The sequence below is a fragment of the Gavia stellata genome, chromosome 9 (assembly GCF_030936135.1).
Source record: "Gavia stellata isolate bGavSte3 chromosome 9, bGavSte3.hap2, whole genome shotgun sequence".
Lineage (NCBI taxonomy): Eukaryota > Metazoa > Chordata > Aves > Gaviiformes > Gaviidae > Gavia > Gavia stellata.
The window spans coordinates 21,617,902-21,642,774 of record NC_082602.1 but is presented as its reverse complement, the minus strand read 5'-3'; the positions used below and the strand labels follow the sequence as shown (position 1 = coordinate 21,642,774).

The window sequence follows — 24,873 nt, the reverse complement described above, 5'->3', positions numbered from 1 at the left end:
ATTCCAAGATGTGATGAGGGTCAGCTGTCAGGTAAAGGACTTGTGTTTTCTGCTTAATAACTTAGCCGAAACTTGAGCTATACAAGGATGGAATGGGGAAAAGGGGGGGGGGGGGGAGGGGGGAATCACCCAAACTGATATATTTGCCTCTACTACATATAATGTAAAATCACTGAAGCTGTGAAGAGATGGACATAGCTGGAATTCACAAAAAGCCAACCACTGTTGGCTAATCCCTAATTCTCAGAAAGCAATTACTGCCAACAAGTGACAATAGAAACATTATTAATTTCAACACAATTACTGTTCTTTGAAGTTCATTTTATTGTTGTGTTTTACAGGTGAGATTTGTCTACAGATTCAGGGGTCCATCTTGACAGAGCAACAAAATAACTCCAAAACAGGCTAGAGCAATAAATATCAAACCATTCAATCTAAAATGTATAAATATAAAAGTCATTTCTGAAAGTGTAGGAAAAACAGGAATCCATTTTTTCTGTTTTGGCCATTTGTATAGTAACATCGCTATTATCCATCCGTATCACCTCAGATCCAGCACAATTATCTTTATGTCTTTCCCGACCACATGGGTACATGGCTGCAGAAGAATCAACCCATTACTCACAGAAATCAGTTTCAGTAAAATCGTGTACGTTATTGTTTCCACTTAATTTTCTGAGCCTGCTTCATACTAATGCCTATCTATCTATCCAACTTTGATTGTACCTCTCACTGTGCCTGTTCACAGGCAAATCTGATTGTCACAGATATAGACTGCTGAATACAGCAAGGACTACAACATGCAATCAGAAACAAATTTCTAAAGAGGGTATTGATTAGTGCTTAGCCTGTGAAACAGATTATAGTTCTGTACTATCCTTTATGTATCACAGCATGGGATACCTGAAATGGAGAAGGAAGGTGTTGTATGCTGCATTAGAACAGGTGCATGGGGGACAGCAGCAAGGAAAGCGTGAACTCTGTTCTCTTCCTGCAGTGGATTTAGATATGTCTGCCCACATGATGGAATTTTTTTTATCCATGTCTTTAGACACAGTCATGACTAAGTAACTGCTTGTATTGTGTCTGTGGAGAAGAGTTTTTACCAGAAAAAAATTAGGATTGTTATAGTAAGGTTTCATGAAGCTTCCTGTATTATCACACCTGATATTTTTCCTCGAGGAACCGAGGCTGTGATCTTATTGTTTTTGTTGGAAGATCAATGTGTTTTGGGGATTGTACGTGAAAGGATATTTGTGTTTGATATGCAATACCAGCCGTGTGTCTAATGATTATAAATGAGCTCAAGTGGCCAGTAACTTCATTGCTGAACCAAGTCTGTAAAGGATGACTGAAAAGAGCCTATCTATCTGGAACAAATGTCTTAAAATTTTTCAGAGTTGGACTACCTTCTCATTATCCCTACAGTCAATGATAACAGAACAAAACAAAGAACCCCAATCTCTCCTTCTTTTGAGGAGTAATACTGATATTCTGAGAGTCCTACAACAAAGTAATTTCCAATGTCTTTCAGCATTACTTCTCTGCATTTGATCATTTTATTTTGAGCTATATGAGATGCTCTGTATTTGAAGTAAGCCCCATTTAAAAAAAAAAAATCTTAATTATTCAAAGGTAAAGATTGTTGTCTTCCAGATAACAGTGACATTTCTGTTACTTCTGGATGATGATAATATTCAGCCATACATATAGCATACTATAGTATTAAAACATCAAAAGATACAGTAGTTACTGGGAAAGGCTTATGAGAAGCCAAGGGAAAATTATGGGCAATGAAAGAAATGGGGCTCAATCTACTCATAGCTGCACTTTTTAGCAGCTGGGACGTTCTGTTGGGACACTACAGATGGGGAGATAAGCTGAATTCTTTGTTTAAACACTGAAGAGCTCAGGAATAACTCCCATTTGAAACTGTGGCTTTTGCTTCTTCTGAAAGCAGGTAAAAGTGGTGACTTATGGTAACGGCCTCTGAGTAGCCACCATTTGAATGGCAGTGTGTAATACGTATCTCATGGCTGCTATGGACTGCTTAAGTAGATTCCTGATGTCTACCTTGGTCAGTGAAGCAAGGATAATGAATTATTAAAATGGGGGAAAATTATAAAGAAATCTAATCTGAAGCATGTATAATTTCTGCTTGCAGCAGAACCGTGGGCAAGAATTTGAAAAGTCAAAACCGCGTTGGATTATATACTTACATTAAATAACCTAGGGTCCTTTGTATGTGGATGGAATCCCTTCTTTTTACACGCAGAAACTTCTAGCATGCCAGCATTAGTAAGTCTGAAGATGCCAGTGCTGGAAAGCAAAAGATGAAACTCCTGTTACATACTGGTCCCATAACACCAGTCCAAGGTTTCACAAACAAATTGCTTTGCTTAACAGAAGGACAATGGAATAGTACACAGGAGCAAAGGCTGAGTTGGATTCTTAAAGGTATTTTAAATTAAGGGGAGTTGTATTCCTGTAAAGGAAGAAAGGGGGGGGGGGGCGGAAATCACAGTACTGGTGCTATTCCCATTAGACAGGTTAGCCTGCTAAGGGGCAAGGCTAGTTCATGCAGGAACAGATACAAAACAGGAACTTAGGTGTTCTGGATTGCATTTCACTCACTGAATTCTAGAGCGGCAACTTAAAAGAGAACAGCCTTTAAGCTAGCTGTGTAAATGACTAGTGAGAGTACACATCCTCCCTCCTCTTTTAGGTAATCAAGTAATACAAAGCACTAGAAAATGCATTGCTGCATATGTATGATCTAACACATCCTCCCTCCTCTTTTAGGTAATCAAGTAATACAAAGCACTAGAAAATGCATTGCTGCATATGTATGATCTAACACTTTGACTATTGAATAAAACGTTAGAAAACCCACCCTTCTGTAAAGAACATTAATACCTAATAACTACAGGACAGCACCCGATTAAGAAATGTTAGGAGTAACAGGTTAGAGTTGGTTACACAGTATCAGCGTAAACTATGAAAGAATTTTGGAAGACCAGAAATTTGAAAAGGTATGCAGACGTGCTCTGGGTTACAAAGCCTAGCGCTTGCGCACTTGCCACTCAATCTGTATTTACAGCTTTGCTACCTGAATGGCCCACATAGCAAGTTAGGCAACCAGAATGAGATTCATAGAAGTCATCTACAGGGGCAGAATGCCAGAAAGAAAGGCTGAAGAAATGCACAGTCTAAACAACGGAGTTAGCCCGGGGGCCTTGAAACTCCAAGCACACCAAAGCAGAGTCACAAAATTGAGGTTGGAAGGAACCTCTGAAGATTGTCTAGTCCAACTCCCCTGCTCCAGCAGAATCGCCTTGAGCAGGTTGCCCAGGACCATGTCCAGGTAGTTTTGTATATCTCCAAGGATGTAGACTTCACACCCTCTCTGGGCAACCTGTTCCATTATAAACCTTCACGTTAATTGTTACACAGTTCCAGGTTTTTCCAGATACTTATTGTTTGTATTTTATGAAATACAAAAATAGGCCCTTATTATTAAAAAAGTGATCGTTATCCCTCTACTCCCCAAACTGCAATTTTCATATCATCCTAGAGAAATACATCTAATCCCTCCACTTCCTTCATCAGACAGAATGAAGATAGGTTTGTGGTAGGGCCCTGGCAATAAGGTCTCCAGAAGAACAGCTCCTGTCATTACTACTTGGTTGAGCAGAGTATAAAAATAAATCAAATTTAAAACCTGGGGCTGGGAGGGAGGAGGAGAGAGAAGCTAGAAACAATACTGTGCATATGAACTGACTGGAATGTACATCTAAACAACTTAAAGAAAACAAACTCACAATACAATGTTCCTGCTCTTCATCCCAGTTGACATGTGCTGTTTGTATTTGATCAAAGTTTAAGATAAGGAGCAGGGGAAAATTTCTAAATATTACTTAGAAAAATCACAACTCACTCATTATGCTTTGGTGAACAAACAATTGCAATGGCCTCTGGCAACATTAGCTGATAAGAACAATGAGTATGAAGATCAACACTTGATAAGAATGCAGTTTGTGTTGGATGTGTCTACAAAAAGAAAGGGAAAACTCAACATCATGAAATATTTCTTACAAATCAAGGTCGACATACATTCAAGAAAGAACAATAATTTGTAAGAAGTGAAAGCATTAGTAGTTCCACAGGTTGGTTTCTTAAGTTTGTATTAACCCGGATTCCGCATTGTTGGGGTGGCTTTTCAGTACAAGGTTTACGGAGGCACGTTCACAACCAGATGTACAAGCAATTTTCTGATCATGGGGAAAAAAGGTGGAATGAAGAAGCACAAGACAAAGGGAAATGACTTAATTGTCCAAAATCACTGAGAGTGAAATTAATATAAACAATACAATACAACCCCCCCCCATTTTGAATATAGTCGAAAAATAAATGGCATTAAAAAGTAGTAAAATACCCCTCAATCAACATAAAAAAAAGTTGTACTGGCAAAAGCGGGCCCATTGTGTCAACAGGATGCCTCAACTTCATTAAGAAATACTCATCTGTGGAGAACATTAGCGTTCATTTACATCACTACAATTAGAATTAAGTGAGCAAATTAATTTGGATTATTCCAGTTATTTCTTTAGTTTGTTATTTCCAGGGTTTCTTTCACATAGTATGCAGAGCCGATATAGAAAAGTCAGAATCTATGAGTCATACATACATGGATCCAACCCAAAGTGAGGAGATCATACTGATCCTGAATACCAAATAATTCTTCCACATTCTCCATGTCACAGTAGTCTGGTCCTGCAGATTGCTTTGGCACTATTACATGGGTAATAGTAAATTCGTTATGTGTCTGTAAAACAAACATTGACTTAGAGCGGAACAAACTAATGAATAAATGCTAAATCAAAATCTGAAAGATGTTAGCCTATCAGCTAAAACAAAGCAGTATAGTGCCACTGATTCCAGTGCAGCCGTACTGACTTACTGCACCTGAAAATACACCTTAGCTTTTTATCCTGAAAACCTATAGGGACATGTTAGTAACAACATGAGATTGTTGGATTGAAGTGTTCACAGAGACCAGTGTGAAAAGGTTGTCCTTTAAACAAATTAAAAACATGAAAAAAAAGGTTTGAGAATACTCTAATTATTTTCTGTGAAACTTGGAATGTCACTACTCTTGCTATTCTTTCTCTTTATACAATTCAAATACACTTGGATATCATCTTTAAAATTCTTTGTGTGCCAGCACCAGCCATGACATCTTTCCCTGCTCTGAAATGACATTAAGTGTTATCTAGGTCAAAGGAAAAAACCAGCCTGAAAATCAGATGTTCTACAGCTTGATGGGGGGGATTTTCTTCTTCTTTTTTGTTGTGCCATGATGAATTTGATGACTCCAGTAGATTCTAACAGTCTTTATATTTCATTGTCCTGTAACTAAACCTCACTTACCTTAGATGAATGCCAGAGAAAGTACTCGAAAAAGCCTGTATTGTACAGCATGCTAAAAAACTTACTACATTTTGTAACAACAACAGTGTATTTTGATCAGATGTTTCCCCAATAAGGTAAGCCCACACTGCTGAAGTGACCACTCAGGTTATAATATGAGGTTAACTACACTACAGACTAATTGTTTAGATCTGCTTTTGCTCTGAAGTCGATACATTACAGGAAAATACAGCACTACAAATTATGTCTTCCCCATACAAATGTGAGGGTTGAACTGTACCAGTTTTCCACAGAGAATTCCACATGTCTCTATTCCTCTTACTGTATTTGCCTCCGCTAGCAGAAGAAATTTGTGACAGAGATCCCTGGGCAAAATGACGCCTCTGAGTGCCTCGGCCAATTGAGCTAACAAAAAACCAAACAAATAGAAAAAGGAGAGAGATAAAAAGGCATTTGCACAGTGAAGTTCCCTAAAATAAGGAAATATACACAGTTACAGGAAATTATTAAAAGTGAAAGAATACTTACCGCATCACAGGTTTCTAATGAGACTAAATCTACAGCACAAGCACTTCACCCTAAATTGAGGTCACCAGCCCACAAGATACGCCCACTAGCCTGCCCCTCAGGTGACAGTGAGCTGATACCATTTCCCAGGCCAGGGCTTTCCAGGGTGAACCACCGCAGGTTCTGCTTCTGTCCCCTTGAAGTCCATGGCAAGATTCAGACACTGAGGCTCAATCTCTAGATCCATCTACTGGCACTCAACTGGAAAACGTGAAACTGTACAGCTAATCTCCTCTCTTAATTTTAAGAAAATACATGGAACTGTTGCATGTACATTAATAAGCATGAGCAGAATTCATTAGGGACATCCTCACAGTGAATAAATACATACGCATATGCAATATGTGGACTGCTATATGTAGCAAAGAAGCAGATAAAATAAAAAAGGACAAAAAGATAATAATCTATGGACTTACTCTGAACAGCACTTAAAGTAGCCGCTGGCTTTAAGACCCGGTTTACTGGAGGCGAATGTCCAGTGCACCCAGATGTGCCACTTCTCTCTTTTTTCTCAAGCAGTGCAGTAGATAAGGAACTGTTCTCTGGTACAGAAATACAAGATAGCATATTTCCATCTATCTGTTCAGACATAACCATGCTCTCTTTGATTTTCTGATCTCGAGCTAGTTCTTGCTTCTTAAGTTGATCCTCAAAGAATTGAAACTGTTCTGATTCAAGCTGCTGTTGCCGCATATGTGCAATTCGTTTCTTCTCTGCCTCTATTAGCTTTTGATGCTCTAGTTTCTTCAGAAATTCTGTTTTACATTTGTTCTGAAACATATGCAAGATAGTGACACTCTCAGAACACTAAAAAAAGCTACAAAAATGAAGGGAAAAAAGCAATCTAATTGTTTAATAAAACCATCAAATCCTGTCATTAAAAATTAAGTCTTTTGGAACTTGTTTGCTGAATTGGCAAATACAACTATATCCCCAAAAGTAGTATGATACAGAAGGAAATACAGTAAGGAAGGAACTCCTAACACAAAGCTTCCAATCTGCATACCTGTGGTGCTGTTTTACTTCAGTAGTGGTAGCACTGGTCTCATTTGCCCATTATAATAAGGTCATTAGAAAAAGACTTTTCAGAGCACTGATGGTAGAGACTAGACCCAAGTGTAAGCACTTACTATTTTCAATGCAACAAGAGATGCATGAGCACATGGGTTTTCTGGGTAGATTTCATAATCCATTTTGTTATCTGGTTTTGTTGCTTGTTGCTGCTGTTTGGATAGGTTTAGTCAACTTTCTCCTGCTACTTTCTTTCCTCAACTTTCCATGGATTGCTTAAACTGGCTTTGGTGGATAGCCTCCCCAGCCTTAGGCACATCAGGTGCCTTCTCCGGTCTGGTCTATGCCCCCCTGCTCCCAAGCCACCTGCTGTTCCACCAACTGCAAGGGAAGCTTCAGGTTCCAACAGCCCTTCCTGCTCCCTGGTAAAGGAGAGCATCAAAAACCTCCAGAGCAAATGAAAAAAACAGAGCCAGTCATTTCTTAAATGCCATGAACAAAACAGAGCAGGAAAGAAAGCCTCAAACCAATTGGTAACAGGAATATAGGGTGTGGGGTGTTTTAGTTTTTAGTGTTTGGTTTTTTCCGTAATTCCCTAGGTCAATTTTAAGGGAAGGAAAGGAAAAGGTGAGGGTTTTTTCACATGCTCTTTCCAAGACAAGTTTTTAAAACTACAGATCCTGTTTTCAGTGACTTCAATACACAAGATAGAGGTATTTACAGTTACTTAAAGAGTCAAACAGGATCAATTCAAACTCGAGCACATTCGGAGCCAAGAGATTTTTTTTCCATATACTCATGCAAGTGTCTGAACAGTACCCTCTTTACAGAACAAAATTGGAGTGTACTCAAGACTATTCAGATATTCATACACTGTTACTATATAAATATCACAGCACGTTTATTTCCAAGCACGCACTTGCATTACTTATTTTCAGACGACCAACTGATTAGATTCTGAGAAATGAAAAGTTATTCTAAGCAGCCTGTGAAATGATTACGTTCTTGTAGAACTGGCATTTTACTGCTTAATTTTTAAGAACATTTATATGACAGAAAAAATATTCATACCAAAAATTTAATAACCATATAAAACTTACTTTGTTTTGCATGTATTCTTGATATTCTAAGTTATATTTTTTTAAAAGATCTCTCTTCAATTCATCTGTCCGTGGAAATGCAACCTCTTTCAATTTCTTTGGGGTGGGGGAGAAAGATAGATAAGTTTATTTTTCACTTTTTAAAAGAGCCACCTGGAAAACAAACTCAGCCATAATACAGATTTCAGAAAATACAAAATAGAAAAAATACTGCTCTTCTCCCAGGAAAGAAAGGAAGAAATACACACTAAATCATCAGCTTATGAAACTTTTATAGTACACTGATTTCAATAAAGCTATATTAATTTATGTCAGTGAAAGGTGTGACATGAGTACTTCTTATCTAAAGGAAAGATTTGTCCTTTTTCTAGCAATCTGTTATCTCTGTTTTGTTTAATAGGTGTGGGATGACCAACATTTTTATTGTAGGTGTAATTTATTAAAAAAGCTAAGTCCAACTTTCAGTGTTTCAGGTAGGATCATCACATTTTTTTCTGGGACTCCCTGGACAGAAATACGACTGAATGTGCCCATTTCCAGGTGAGAAAAAAAAAAGTTTATTTGCAGGGATAGCTACATATGTAGCTTCCTGTGACAGGCCTGGTAGACAAACCATTTGTTTTGTAAAACAAAGCCATTGCCCAATATTTTCTACTGATGCAGAGGCTATTCCAAAATAATTTAGAGGCTGTAGGCAAGGGACGGAAAGAGACCATGTGCTTAATCCTACTGAGTGCCATAGGAGGGAGCATGTTAGAGGCCCTTTCTCCACAGGGATGTTTTCCTAGATTGTGGGCCAGAGTCAAAAATTTGGCATGAAGCATTTTGGCTTTGAATTCAGCTTTAACTGTAGAGAAAGCATGCAAATATGGCAGCATGAAGCAAGAGACACCTATGCTTATTCTAACAATTGTCATTGGGCAATTCCATGTGTGTTAAGCTCAGTATAAGGCTGAATTTGAACTTTCTCTTTTAGCCAAAAAAAAAAAAAAAATTAAAAAGCAAAAATGTACTTTGATTATTTAGCAGGGTAAGCAAATACCAGTAATGCCACACATCTCTCTTTCCCTCTGTTTGCAATAGTCAGTTTGGACCATTAGCCACTCACATAATTGGGACCAGAATCAAACTCTAAGTACTGTTAAATTAGTGTATTTTTAGCATGCAAACTTTCAGAAATAGATGTACCTGGGTTTCCAACAATCTACCAATTTATTCAGAGACCATTCTTGTTCATCTTTTAGAACGATAATTTAATTTCCAGTAACGATCAAGTGATTAAACCAAAATAAAACATGAATGACTAATGGAGAAAGGTGTCAGAAAGCTGTGGTGGCTGCCATGGGCTATGTGTGTACTGGGGCAAAAGGAGTGCTAGGGAAGAATGGAGAGATTCTCGGGCAAACATTTCTTAAAGGCCAGGAAACCATAACCCTACCTTAATAATATCTTGTTTTTCTGGTACTGCACATTGGTGATAGTCTCGGTGATTGGGCAGCTTTTCTACGAACAACCTAGAAAATTAAAAATGTATGTATTCACCTCAGTAGCCAGAGGAATATCCACAATAGCTTTTATGTTTGCAGAAAAATCAGTCTCACATAACTGTTAAACATTGAATTCCAGATGACTTGGAGCAGATTTCTACACATATGTATAAACTAACACTTAAATTCTTGTATAGACTTGTATGGGACTCATAGGGTAATGACAGGACATTATTTTCTACATCTGAATACATTTTGGTTTTCATTAGTAGTGGATTGGGTTAAAAAAAGGACTAGCTAGCAGCCAGCACCTAAAAATAGCCCTCAAAAGCACCCTGCACCCTAGCCAGTGTTAATAAATCCTATTTCTACTGCTTTTATCTGTCCTTAGCTGAAATGCTGAATCTTAAATGGGAAGTCCAGAATGCAACACTGACTACGATTAAAGCAGTTATTTTTACCAGACCAAGCTGCACAGCTAACTGCAGTATTATTAACCTACCCAAACGTCTAAATTATGGCAACACTCAGCTGCAAAGAGTTTGGAATACACAGCTGCTATCATTCTTTAGCAATTTGTGCAATGTTCACCTCCAAACACTCTTTTTATAGAGATACATACATTTAAAATTAAGTGGAATGAGAAAGATTTAGTCTATTTTTCAGAGTACAATGAAAATAAAGGGGGGTGAAGGAGGTTTCCTACTGTAAAAATTTTAAGATATGCATATTAAAAAAAAAAACCTTTCAGAAGTAAGAAAACAAACCAGTCAATCCTACAGCAAATCTAGCTAGTTAAAATTTTTAAATCTGCCACTGTTAGATTTTTCAGCTGGCTATTTTGAGAGTTGTAATGAAAGCTGTCTGGGTTTGGTTTTTTTGGGGTGGGGAGAATGATCATACAATGAACATATATTGTGGATTTCGCATTTACTCCTGTAAGAAGCAATGAATTATACTTAATCCTTTTGGGGAAGAAAAGTAAAAAGAGGCAAAAAGCCATTTTTCATGTTTTTTAAGTGATGTGCAATACTAATATATTTAAGATCGGCAGAAGCTCATAGGGCATAACTGTTACAGGCTCAGAAATCTTATCTAAACATTGCTTTTTAAGCCATGCGCTGTATTTAACCAACATGTTGATGATGGATACAGAATACTCTGTGGGAAACAGTGCTCGTAATACAGCCTAGTACAGTTAACTTAAACCTCTGTATGTTAGGTTAGTTCACGCCTGGCAGTTAATAGATGGATAGGACTACTATACTAACAGCCGAGATGAAATTATAACAAAGCCTATGGTTAGAGTAAAGATCTCCAAAGAACAAAGCTATTCTGCAAGAACACACTAAACATTTTTCTCGTAATCTAAAGGGGTGCCCCGTTTTCACTGCAACTCTTCATTTCACTTTACTCAGAATTATAAGCTGTAATGACTACAAATGGTTTCTTACGTTATGAACTTATTATAAAAAACAAAAGCATTCTCCAGGTTTCCCTCCTCCATATATACTGATGCCATTCGCTCCATCTCTACTCCAGATCTAAAGTAACGACGTGGAGTGATATCTTCATTGATTGTGATATTGCTGCCAAGTTTGCTTAAGGCACGTACTCTCTCTTCTGGGGTCACAGAGATGTCTGTATGGTCAGGAATAGCTACTAGCTTTTTCTGAAAAAAAAACAGAGAGATTAGCAAAGAGAATCAGGTATTACGTTTCACTTCCAATAGGCAATCTCATTTAAGAAACTGAAAGGAAATCTTCAGCATTTATCTCAAAATAGGCATTGGTTTTCCCACTGCTAGCTACAGTTGAAACATTGCAACATATTTCTCAATTGCAAATAAATTGTGATTGCAATTACAAATAAGAAGTGATCTTATACCCCTCCCCAAATCTTCAAATTACAGAAAAATCCCAGGGGAAAAAAAAAAAAAGATAAAATAAAGTAAATCCCTGTAGAAATTATCAAAGGCAACACAAAGTGTATCCTCTTTAGAATCCTCCCCCCCTGAAATTCTATAAGGTTCTGCCTTAAGTCATTGAAATAGTTTGGTGGAGGGCCTGAATACTCAGATTCCTATTACATGATGTATAGGATATGATCACTGGGTATAGTTCAGCTAACAAAGAGCAATAGGTTTCCCTGGTCAGTCAACAGTTCACTTTAAATGTTTATTTCCAGTTTCAAACAAGACAGTTAAAGCCTAAGAAGTTAGAACTAACTACTGAAGAAGCAGCATAACTGCTTGTTATAATCATTATCTTCCTGTTAAGTGGCTAAATAAATGGCTACTGCAAGTTGTTTCCTCTTACTTTGATGAAAATTTTTACTCTTTCTACGCAAAATGTTCACTTTAACTTCTTAAAAACCTGATCACTGAAACAAGCTAAAATCCCATAAACCACATATATAGAAATAAAATAAATTCCAACAAAACCATCAGGCAGAACTTGTGAGGAACTGGCAACATGCAGGAAAAGCCCCTTGTAGCTGACAGCCAGCACTGCTAAACAGCTCTCTTGAATTGTTTCCTGTTTGAAAGAGAGGGTGCTAAGCCATGAAAGCATTTCTTTGTAATACATACCAACGAGCTAACAGTGAACGGTCGTTCCATGTTGTTCTCTGTCTGCAAACCAAGGAGATTGCTCTTTTCCTCCAAAGTCTCCATCTGACTGCAAAGGTCAGTATCAATCCAGCACTCAATATTTGCAGCCAGCTGTCTCAGGGTTTATTAGCCCAAGGGAAACTTGAACATAAATATGTCGATTGTGGTCATGTGCTGGAAAAAATATGACAAGTCATTCAGATTAGAAATACATTCAAATATCACGTAAGGTTGCATGCCTGCACCCACTCATTACTTCAGTATCATAGTACTTACATATTTAATAATAGTCTAAAATTTATCAGGCATCTAGAATTTAAAATGGGAATGCATGGGGGCTTATAGGACAGTTTTGGACTAGATGACCTGTTCTAATGTTATTACAGTGGATTAGAACACAATATAACAAATTATTTTTACAGTTTTTACAGCAACTTCAAAAAAACCCAACTTTCAAACATTAAGTGAAAAACTCAAAGGTCAAAGACTAATCACAGAATCTGTGTTTCCTTGAGCATATGTTTTGACAAACATATTTATAAAAACAGTGTGAATCTGGCATCTTTTTTCTTGCTAAGCCTATAATTAAAAAGAAAATATAGCACACAAAGTCATATCAGTAATATAAAGCAGAGAAAATATTTCAAGCACCAGGTGTTCCACCTGCACAGCTTGCCAACTTCAACAACACTCAAAATACAATGAACTCTGATGAATCAACTAATAGTAATTGCTTCTTGCACAGATCTGAACAAGTAAAGACAAATATTTGGACATTTTGTGGTCATCAGCAAAAAAAAACCCCAACAAACCCCTGAAAGGGAAATGAATTATTTAAATTACACTGGAAATATGAAAATGAAGGTCCTATTGTGGTTTTTCACTTCTATGCACTCAATCTAAACAGATTTGATCTTGAATGCCGAAGGCACTTTATATATTGCAATAAATATGCTTTATGCTTTTGTAAAAGCATAAAGAGTGGGTTCAGCAAAGGTATTTTTCTCAGCACACCTCTCTCTAGAGGCCAGAGGACTCTGGGTTAGAGAAAAACAACGCTAATGTGTTTTTCGCTGGCTGCATTTCTCAGGTATTGATTCCTATATTTGGATCTTCCTCATTTTTTTCCAAAAACTAACAGTATCTATTAGATCAGTCTTTAATTTTAACAATTAGTGCAAGTATTACAGGAGACATTAACATACTTTCTTTAAAATAATCAGAATCATCCTGTTCTACTTGTAAAAGCCCTTACTGGTATACTCATTCCATCTTATTAATTCAATCTTACTCTGCTTTTATGTATGACCTCCGAATCTCAACGAGTATGTTCTTGCTTGACTTTATACCCATGTCTTCCATTTTCAAGACTTTTGTTCTCATCATCAGGCAGGTCACAGGCATGTGAACTCAATTTCAAGACCTGCTTTTTTCAAATTAAGCTTTTCAAAATGCTTGCACAATTTGTGGAAAAAAAAAAAAAGGAGCATGGCTTATACACCCAAGTCATCAACATTAGTTGTGACTGCAGCGCTAATGGAAACAGTTCTCTAAACAATTCAATTTTACATACATGGAGCTCTGGTGTAAATGATCAGCTTGGCAGGAGAGCCTATTTATTGCCTATTCATGGACTGGAGAAAGGCCCCATGGGACAACAATAATTAAATATTTTTGCTTTAGCCTACACCAAGAAACATACTGCCTTACAGCTAGTTCCACCTGAAACCCTTCTTCAGCTGGACCACTGTAGATGTAGTAGACTGTGAAAGGAGAGGACTAAAAGCTTGGCCAGCACAGAGCTCATGTTAGTCTTCTGCCCCTGCAGCTCCAATTTTAAGTAGAAATAAAATCTTCAATAAGAGACTCTGCATTCACACACTCTGTGTGGCTCAGGAATAATAATCAAAAACATATCTGAGAGCTAAAAAGCATGTATTTTAAAACCATTTATTCACTCACTTATCCATCACTTGTGGATTTTATTTATTTTTTTTTTTATTTCCCCTAGAAGCAACTCGGAGATCTATGACAGCTGAACAGATGTCTAGTTTTGGTCTAAAGCATGCATCCAAGTACAACAAACTGCAAAATATTCTAGTCATACAATTTATCAAAAAAAACCTGTTTAAAAGTAAAGAGTGCAGAAATATATTTCTATTCAATTCCCCATTTCAATTAGCAGCTTTTGAGCAAGAAAAAGTGCTTTTCAAGCACTTTCTCCCTTACAGACTTTCTCCAAAATCTAGTGAGGAAACAGACACTTAAGAGAATGCTCTGGAGATGTTTCCCTACAGAGGACATAGGATTGGATCATATGTTTCTTTCAACTATTACCACACCTTGAAGACCCTTCAGCCCAGCTGGTAGGCAAGTGGAAAAAATGCTAGTGCAGCAAGTGGGAAACACAAAAGCCACTAATTGGTGTTTTGTTTTGGGGTTTTTGGGGGGCAGTATTCCCATAGAGGTCTTTGTTAAAGAAGCCTATGGTATCCCACAGCCAAAATCTCTTTGGAACTGGCACAGGGAGACATCATGGAATGCTTTACTTACAAACATTTCTCATCTTGGTTGCCTCTAAGAATATTAAAGTTATATTTGTAAGTTATTTCAGTGATTATTTTTAACTTAAAGAAGCATTAAAAATAAGAAGGGAAAAAAAGTGTAATAGCTGGTATTTTAAAGAGGAGACATCTGGTAACAGCAGAAACTCACACTTCCTCAAAATTGTGTCAGAGCTTTGAAAGGATGAAGAAGCTCTGCAGCGATCACAAGTCAAGCCACAGTGCAAGAACTTAGCAGAAGAATTGCTGCAAATAAAAGAGGAAATTGACTTTTTAAGTTTAGCTTCAGGAGCACATTAAAAACCAGACTGTAAATAAAGAAGAACTACTAGCAAGAATTTGTATCACTTTTACAAAAATGTCAAGTAAGACTCAAATATATTACCTATTACAGGTGGCAACGTAATTAAAAAAAATCCTAAAAAGAACGTGGGCTGTCTTATGGGGCTGTCTTATGACTGCACTCCAATGTATTATCCTTAACACGTGGACACACTGGCCAGAATTATAAACTATTAAAATGCAGGAAGTTAAGCTTTAGTAAAAACACCACCACAGGCATGTCTGCCAGTTCCCTGGAATGCCTCTGTGCATAATATTCCTCATGGCACAGCTTCACAATCACCTTCAGCTGGTCGAAGGCCATGATACTGCTAAGGGGCTCCCCCCCCGCCATACTTCTTTGTACTTCCACTTTGTTGACACCAGTGACGTCAAGGCAAGTTGTAACTGATCCAAATTAAAATCAAATGGAATTTTTAAGTTAAATACTTCCTTCTCAAACTCAGAATGCAAGGGAGGAGGCAGAAACATGAAGCTAGCAAAACAGAGAGACTTGCCCCTTTCCGAGGCAGTGCTGTCCTAGACTAATATGAGCTGGCTTTGAAAATGCGCCCAAAGAGCTTGTACAGTGCCTACAAGAATTGCCCAGTCCTGATGAATGACTCTGTCTTCTGGAAATACACTTACGTTTCACTCTACAAGAGCAGAGAGAAATACAAATATCAAACTTCTTTGTATAACTGAAACTAATTACATTCAAATATACAAAATAGTTATGCTAATGCAGTGAACTGCACTCCAACCCCAACCACAGGGGTTAAGTAGCAATGCTAGTTTGGGGCTGCCTTAGTCTATTAGAGTGTAAAGTGCTCTAAATCCTAAGAGTAAAGATGCATTTTTCTGCTTTACAATTTCAGGCACTTCCACTAACTTAGATGGACTTAGGTAATGCTTAATTAAGAAGAAATGTCTGGACATTTAGCATGCAAACCTAGTTTTTTCTACTGATGAATTTTCTGAGAGTCATTATCAGAATATAAAAATTTAACATCCATTCATCATTTAAGAAACTTTTCTTGATTTCATTGTAATGGCACTCCTCACCAAATCCCATTTCCTCCTCAAAACCCACTTGTTTTCCTATATGATCCAGCTTATTATACTATGCATTAATCCTCTGTAAAATCCAGCTGTATTAAATCAAAGGCCTCCAGCCACAGGAAAGAGAGCAAAGTGAGAAAAATCAGCATTTTAAATGGCATTGAAAGGAATTCTTTCTGTTCTGGCTAACAAGCCTGGTACCAGGTACCAGGGAAGTGAAAAGCAGAGAGAGCAATTTTAGCTTAAAAGTATATGCAAATAGTAGTACATGAAGATAGAATATATCAAGGCATATCAAGTACCTCAAGAGTAGGCTAATAAGACAGAAGTGGTATGAGAAGATCTGGAGAATGCATACACAAACTCTCATGGTTTTCTGAGAGGTATAATACCATAATTCATCACAAATTCTTCAATGCCCTCACAGTTCGCTGCATGCAGGCATGTTTCAAACAATTGCCAGGACAGATGGATATGGACAAACAAAAGCTCCTCTGCCTGTGCTCAGAGCCCGACAGGCATGACCCAGCTAAGTTTGCAAGCTACATAACTGTGCTCTGTAATAGCGAGAGGAGGTGAACATGGCTGAAGAGCAAGGCTTATTAGCTCAAGTGCAGTATGAACTATTTAAGGTACACTGTGTTTGCAATGCCTTGTGTGGAGCCAGCTCACAGTCTGGGAAGAAAGTGCATTCCTATGACGGGCTCTGAAATGTCTATTGTGTATGACATGTCCTTCACCAATATATCCTGACTAGGCAAGATGACTGTACCAGCAAAGACAATGAAGCCAGGCAGGACCATGCTCTGCCAAAGGATGCCCACAATGACTGACTGGTGGTATCCCAGTGGGAGTTGCGCTGCTCAAACTTTCTGGATAAGACATAGCCGCCATAGCTCAGAGTACCAGTACCTCCCAGAAACTAGCTGACTGCAGAGCGTGAGGACTGAATTTCAACTCCTTATCATTATCTTGAGGCTGCTTTTCCTTCTTCAGAAGACGCTTTTAACTGTTGAAGGAGCTCTTTAGCTTTATAAACAAGTAACTGCCTAACTTCAGTATTAATCATTAGTTTCCACTTTGTAACATTAGTTACTTTGAAACTTTGTTATTGGTTACTTTGAAATTACATTAGTTTCCCCTTTGTTACATATTTTTACATTCCAAGGGAATTAGTAATAACACACTGACTTCACTGCTGTCAGCAACATTTTTCGGTATTTTGACTATTGGTCTTGTTAAAAAGCTGCATTAAAGAGATCACTGGTAAAATTTTCCAAAGCACTTTTTTCATTCAAAGCTTAGGTTCTGTTAAAAATAACAGGTACTTGGGGCATTAGCGATGATTTATTCTTTGTATATTTTTTAATAGTGGATTTTTTCAGAAATACTCATCCTTTTGTTTGATATTTTGGTGGAATGTAAAGCCCAGATGTGCTTCCCATCAAAATAATTTACTTCAGTTTATTGGGATCAGGTTCCTTACAGTATACCTAGAAATATTTGCTAATATCGGAGCTAAAATGTGGCATTACTTCTGCTTTCTACAAACTACTCTTCAGAGCACTGTTCTGCATTCATCCCATGGTAAGAAAAAGCTTACTTTAATATTGCCATGAGAAGTTAAAACAGTAATACTCTGTTTTACTATACTAGGAAGTGTGATGATTATAGAATTCTAGAATAAAGATGCATCTCAAATCATAAAGGGGTCAGTTCTCATTAAAATAAGCAAATTAGCAAGTGCAAAAAAACCTTTTAATTACCCATAATGAAACTAAATTGTATCAGCAAACTTGAAATAGGGCACATCCAGTGATTGCCAGATGAAGATAAAGGACTGTTTCATGCCAATAAGTCATCCATGATGCAGATACTTGTACTTCTGTACTTTGAAGTGGATGTTCAAGTGAATTTGGTGAAAAATAGGTTAGAAATACAAGCACCTAACTCATTCAGCTCTTTTTGAAATGCCAGGCCATGTATTGGCAAACCACATAATCATTTATACACACACTTGGGTTTGATATAAAATACGCTAAAACACAGCCTAAACAGCAAACTGCCTTCTGTTGGTTCTCTCCAAAAAGAAACAGCAGGTTCATCTGTCAACATGTTTTTTGAAACAACCGTTACAGCAAGTGATTCAGCTAGTATAGTAAGTAGTCTCTTCTGGAAAAAAACAACAAAGCATGGAATGTCATGGCAAGATCATTCTCTTGTGCAGAGGGGGGGAAAAAAAAAAAAAAAAAAAAAAATCAACCAAAACCAACAGAATGGCCTTTCAATGAAAAGAAGCACCCCAAGAAGCCTCTTGCTGAGAACCCTGCATCTTTCAATGGCAACTTTGCTCTTCATAGTAGAAGCTACTAAGCTTGGCCCTAGAAAAGCCTGTCTCAGTAATGATTGGTCATTTAACACTGCCCCTTAGCTCCATGGCTCCATTTAAACAGCCTTGCCAAGACCTCCTCCCAGGCTCCACTAGCTCCCAGAGGCAGCTGTTGAGCTACACAATCATCTCTCCTAGAAGTGGGTCAAGGTTATATCCTCTTTTTCACCTACTGTGGGGGACCAGTTCCATGCGCCCCCCAAGCACACTGCCTAGAGGTCTCTCTGCAGACTGCTGACTGTATGCCACTGACATAGCATCTTCACCTGCTTGGGTACTGAGAGGGAGAAATCACATGCAGAAGAGATCCTCCATGCACAGATCTGCCAAACCCAAGTCTTGCCTATATGGTTATTCCCCTCAGTCCTGTATCTTACATCACAAAACTGAGCTTTATTTTCATTTAAAGAAAATGTGGGTGACACAAGGGTCTGTTTTCCCACAGTTAAAAAAGTTAGAACAATTATTTGAAGACTTTTAAAGTTGTTCTGCTAATATTTGGATGACTGCAGTTAGTTAATGTAGCTACTTAAATATCATTGACTGGCTGTTTTCTAGGGAGTTTTCCTTTCGGAACAGATACAAATGTTACTGCATTAAGAAGCTACATCAATAAAATTAGGTTGCTACTGGGTCTGCTAAGACTCTGATAAACCACTACAATATTCAGATAACATCCACCATGACATATGCAAAAACCTGACTCTTCCTTCCTACAGAAAATATTGATATAGAACCTAAACAGGCTTTTCCCATTGCTTCAGAGCACAGAGAACTCCTCTGACCTTCACCTATTTTCTCATTCATTTTTATGCAGACTATTTTGAAGTCAAGATCTAGTACGTCCATGCTACTACTACATAACCCTATTCATTTGAGCTGTATACATAGGTGATGGCTCACTACCATATTTATTAATATATTCTGTCTACAAAGACATTAGTCACTTTTAAGAGAACGTGCTGAAAAACAGACTAGAAATATTGAACATTGAAACATGCATCTGTGAACTGCTGACAGTTCTTTCTCTTACAGTTTATTGTGTCACAATAAAACACAGTCCCTCCCTCTCCCTTTTTTGGTAACACCAGTTTCAGCAGAAAAGCATTTTTAACATAATGGACAAAGTATCACCAATGTTAGAATGTCTTGGATTACAAACAATGGCCTTCTTAGGCAGTCACTGAAATATACTTGCACAACACAGAACAGCATCTTTCCAGTGACCCACTAAAAGGATGTTCTAGATATGGTGTAGAAAAACAGTGCCATTTCTTCCTTTAGGAAATCCACAACAATCCCTCATCAAAATTAGTGTACCAGGGCACATTCAGCCACAAGAGAGCAGAAATAAAAAATAGCTGTTGTTATATAATCTGTTCTTTGATGATTCAACTGAAATACTGAAAAAAAGAGACACCTGCCATATATAACATCACTGATAAAACTAACTTCCACCATGAAGACAAGAAGCTGTGTTGCTAAGGGAAACAAATGAGAGGCTAAAATCAGCACAGAGGTCTGCAACACTTGATAGACTTCCAAGAAATAAAGCAAGCATGATTCCTTGCAAATCCTCTGGTTTCACAGATTTTTCTGCCTGTAGCCCTATTTCTCTCAGGTGCAAAGTCCACTAGGATAGAAGGATTAAGAACCTTCCTGGTCTTCCTGTAAAAGGTAATGATTTTTTCTGGCAATATTTGCTACTTCATTTTATAACACTTTCAGACTCCTTAACCTCTAATGCAGACATTTGTTAACTGGGAGAGTAATCGGTTGCAACGATCAGTTTTTGTTTCTATCTGATGACAAATTCCTGTTCTGTCTTACTTCTTATGGTTCATAATGTAGGTGACAAAAAAAAGTAGAATTACATTTAATTGATATTTCTGATATACAAATACACAGTTCATCTGAAGTCTATTAAATTGCGTATAAAGAATGAAGCTTGTTTTGTGGCCTCAAATCTAGAAAAATAATTTGGGGCATTAGTTCAATGGATTCTGACTATTTTGTACACTAATGGTTATGTAAGCAAAGTGCAGGTAAAAAACTGATGATGATATTACCTACAGCATGAAGTGTGGTCAACCAGTACAAATAACTACCAGTTAATCTGGCATGTTTCTGCAGTATGATGCTTGTATTAAGATAATACAGTTAGTTGATTTCATCATGAAGTCTTTGACCTCCTGCCCTATCCTAGATGTTTCAGGATGTTTCATACTATGAGCAGATGGGAAAAAACCCCCAGGAGTGTCTGGCTCTACAGGAAGAATTCAGTGTGCTTTAGACCATTTTTTTTTACTTGGATAGATAAAATATTGAATTACTTTTGTAATTTTGCTAAGATTGGCAATGGCAAGCACAGGTTTTACAGCAGCACTGACTGTAACACGGTCAGCTCACAGGGCTGCTTGAAAATCAGCTGAATTACCCAGAATATCAAAGCTGAGCACAATGATTTGTGGCTAACATTTTATACACTTGCAGGTCAATGGGCTATTCAACCCGTGAAGCTATGCACAGACTACCTTTGAGCCTGTTTCCAAATTGTTTGCTTTTCCCTTCAGGATGAGTCCAATGATCTTTACAGCCTATCCAAGCTCCTTTCCGTATCAATGGAGAGAGCTAGAGATTTCTGAAGGCCTTTTGGTTCAGAAATGCTAAAAGAGGAAGATACTCTTTACATTGATTATGTAGTGAGCCCACAGCTTCCCTAATGCAGTTCTGTATGTTGTGTGCTGAACTGTGAATCATCTAGAGCTGCCCGTAGGAAGTGGTAGGCAACGGGTTGTGTCTGAGCAGGTGCCTGACTCATAGCATTACCATGAGGTATCATCATCTGTGTAAGATTGAAAATGCTGGATTTTTATAAAAGGGATGCTTATGCAACAAAGGTACTAAGGCATTACACATGGATCATTCAGGAACTGTACAAGCAAGATCATTTGCTTTCATGGACTGATACTTCTATTTATAAACAGAAACTGACCAGAAAAATATGTTTTCTGGCATGGCAATCTAAATGTTAAATATTTATTAAAATGATATAGACAAATACTTTCAATACATAGCAACAAACTAAGTTTCAGAACACAAACTGGAAATGTAATGTTTGATACAGAAACAAAATCTCAGAAGTCAGATAAGAACAGAAAAAACCCACTATGCATACAAGTCTAGCAAACAGAGACTGAATCTTTATTTTTATACAGCATTTGCTCAGCGTCTTCATGCATAAGTCACCTTGCCACTCCCTCAGCAGATGAGGATTTCATTGCACCCCTCACCTTGAGCTATAGTCTTCCTCAGCTTGGTGATTATCTTCCAGGAAATGCCTTAAGGCCTGACCTTTAGCATACTTCATGCATATAAATAAAACCACATGAGAAATGCCTTCACAGTATCCCTGCAGTAGTATCAGTAATACAAATGATTGCAGGATTGATAAAGACACTGAACCCTATTTTTAAACATAATACTACAAAATACCCCCCCTGCAATTAGAGCCATTTAAAATACTATTAAAAACCCGTAACTAAGAAATCTGCACCTACAGAATTATGCAGGATTTGGGAGGAATGCTTCCTACATGCTCCTGTGTTCTATGAAACTCTGGACTTGTCAACACTGGCCTTTGGTTTAGTTATTCATACCGTTAGCACCTAGACATGCAATATACCAGGCAGAAATGCATTTAGCAGGTCAGAAAATCCAGCTGTTACAGAATGACATAATATATTGCCTCAGCAACACCCACAACAGCAAATCTGGATTCCATTCACCTTGGAAGATTTCATGAAGTTCTGAGTCTGTATCCTATATTCTAGGACCTGATGGTCTAAGGCAATTTATCAAATATAGGCTAACTACAGCTTTGGGCAGTCAACCACTTTAGCCTGCAATGAGGAGAGACCCCTCTTCTGCGAAGACAGAACTTTCTCAAAGCTGGTCTTCACCCGAGGAATGAATTCCCTGGGAACCACAGCCCATCCAAGACCTCGTAACCTCACCACTTTCCATTCTCAATAAAAGGTGTTATTTTTCCTGTCCATGACTTCTCAGACAAGAATTCAGAACCATGTGCATATTAAATAAAAATAATTCCAAACCAAGAGGAACCCCCCCAGAAGAGACTTTTTGCCATCCTGAAACAGGACAGTGCATCCATGTGCAAGAGAAGTGAATTACATTCCTCGGTGCATCTCGGAGGGACACCTTAGATCCTGCAAAGGTCAGAATGAGGTAGGTACAAAACAAGGTACATGATCAGAAACGGCTTACAAGAGAGCAAGAGAGTTACAGATGCTCAGTGAAGACAGTTTCTTCTTCTCTTTTTTTTTTTTACATTCTTTCACTTTCTGTTCCAATGATAATCTTTCACATGTATATGGAAATTATTTTAAAATAGAGTACTGTTATAAGTTTGATTTCTCTCCGAAACACGATAATGTCCTGAACTCTGCTCCCCACCATGCTATAACCACCTATTTTTGTAGACGCAGTGAAATCAGCAGCTTTACCCAGCGCAGGCTCGCCGCTCCCCCGCCTCCCCGCACCCCCAGCAGTTGCCAGTGGCACCATGATGCCCACGCTGCATCCACGCACCAAGAGCTGCTCCCTCTCTCCTCCTCTCCCCAGCGCGCGCCCCGCCTGAGGCTGTCCACACACAGCGTTCCGCCCTGCCTGGAGGAGGGCGATCTCCGACGGGCCTCCTGGGACCGCGGCACCTGACACCCGGGGCGGGGCCGGGCCGGGCCGGGCCGGACCGATCGCGCAGCGGGGGCACCGGCCAGGGCAGCGGAGCTGATGGAGCTCGTACCGGCCCCGGCTCCCACCGCTCCCCGGGCCCGGAAAGGGCAGCGCACGGCGCGGCACGGCACCTCTCTCTCCCTCTGCCCGCAGGGACCATTGGCGCAAAGCAGCGGGATGGAGGCGGGGAGGCAGCGCCCCGCCAGCTCCCTGCCCCGCGCTCCCCAGACCGGGGAAGGCGACGGCTGCTTACCGAATCTCGCATCCGTGTGAGCAGCCTCGGCGGCCGGTGCTGGAGACAAAGCGAGGGGCGTCCACCCCACCGCGGGGCGGGGGAGGCAGGAGCGGCCTGGGCCTCCGCCGCCGCCCGGCCTCGCCTCACCCCGCCGGGACTCGGTGCCCTGGGCGCCCTGCGCAGGAGCGGCGGGCGGGGCGGCAGGTGCCGGCGTAGCGGAGAGGAACGGAGCCGAGCCGAGCCGAGCGCCTTGCGCCGCCGCAGCCGGCCCAGGTTACGGTGCGGGGCGAAGGGAGGAGCCTGCGCGGCGCCGGGGCGAGCGGCGTGGCCGCGTCCCGCTCTGCGCCGGGGGAGCCGCCGCTACAGCCCAACGACTGCGGGCGCCGCCGCGCGCACGGGGCCGCCGTTGCAGCCCAACGGCTGCCCGGGGGGGGCGCGGGGAAGCGGCGGCGAGCGCGGGAGGTGCCTTGTGCGAGTGGAGGCGGGCGAAGGCGGGGGGGGTTGGCAGCACGGCCCGTGCTCACCTGGCGTGTGTCCCCTCCGTGTTTCCCACGTTCCTGGCGTCAGTCCAGCATTGCTGAAGTAAGTCCATCCCTGCCTGGGTACTGGTGGGCACGCACGCCTCACCTGGGACGCACTGACTGAGGGGAAACACAGTTAGTACTGTTACTGAGGAAGGCGTCTATGGGTAAGGAGGAAGAGGAGGAGGGTTTACGTGAAGGTGTGGTGGTCAGTATGTGGCTGTGGTACCTGAGAAGAGGGGTTGCTGGAGAGGAGGGGACTTTCTCCCCTAAGGCCGATGAGGCAGGGGGCTGCAGTAGGAAGGGGGGCTGTCAGCCTGGGTTTCTGAGGAGGCAGGGCAGTGCAGTGCAGTGCAGTGCAGTGCTGTGCTGTGCTGTGCTGTGCTGTGGGCTGGCCCAGATCTCTGCTGGGAATGCCTAGCCAACACAGCAGTCACTCCATTATAAGATTGGATGACCTTCTTTGTGGTCTTCTGTGGAACTTGCTCAGCAGGTATTGATCATATTCACGTCCTTCCTGGGGCCCAAACCTGGACACGGAAGTCTAGATGTGGTCTAAGGTACTTGTATTTAGCTCATCCTGCACCCTCAGGCATGGTAAGAGCATTTCCCTTCCTTTCGTTGGGTGTGTGGCTGTTCTGGTTGCGTGGCATCCCAGCCTTGGAGTACCATTCTTGGTGCTGGCGGCTGTGCTGTGGGGCAACAACAGGTCTTGGTCCTGGCTTTAAGAACAGGGAGGACTGATTTGGGCAAGCAATAAAAATCCTGTTTGTTCGAACACTTACCTTCTTATCTTGGATTTTTCATGCAACACCGGTGG

At 39.9% G+C, this 24,873-nt stretch overlaps 1 protein-coding gene across 2 annotated transcripts; it reads right to left on the bottom strand.

Moving 5' to 3' along the window:
* Window positions 1-314: 314 nt before the first annotated feature.
* On the bottom strand, window positions 315-23,571 carry STAMBPL1 (STAM binding protein like 1). Of its 2 annotated transcripts, XM_059821119.1 has the most exons (11): window positions 23,551-23,571; window positions 12,186-12,380; window positions 11,050-11,267; window positions 9,547-9,622; window positions 8,109-8,204; window positions 6,414-6,768; window positions 5,711-5,835; window positions 4,688-4,825; window positions 3,938-4,050; window positions 2,220-2,319; window positions 315-598 (listed from the first exon to the last, which is right to left on the bottom strand). In XM_059821119.1, exons 2-11 carry the CDS (start codon window positions 12,267-12,269, stop codon window positions 542-544), a joined length of 1,362 nt encoding a protein of 453 aa, XP_059677102.1. In that variant the 5' UTR covers window positions 12,270-12,380; window positions 23,551-23,571; the 3' UTR covers window positions 315-541. The 2 variants fall into 2 exon arrangements, with proteins under 2 accessions (XP_059677102.1, XP_059677104.1); XM_059821121.1 differs by lacking the exons at window positions 315-598; window positions 3,938-4,050 and having other exon boundaries at window positions 2,245-2,319.
* Between the last annotated feature and the right edge of the window lie 1,302 nt (window positions 23,572-24,873).

Excerpts from the sequence above, each read along its gene's own strand:
- STAMBPL1 (XM_059821119.1), bottom strand. The coding sequence starts at position 12,269 with ATGGAGACTTTGGAGGAAAAGAGCAATCTCCTTGGTTTGCAGACAGAG. Across the intron at positions 6,769-8,108 it reads AAGAATACATGCAAAACAAA|AACAAATGTAAAACAGAATT; the intron begins GTAAGTTTTATA and ends CATATGTTTCAG. Across the intron at positions 2,320-3,937 it reads TGTTCACCAAAGCATAATGA|CACTGGCATCTTCAGACTTA; the intron begins GTGAGTTGTGAT and ends TTTGCTTTCCAG.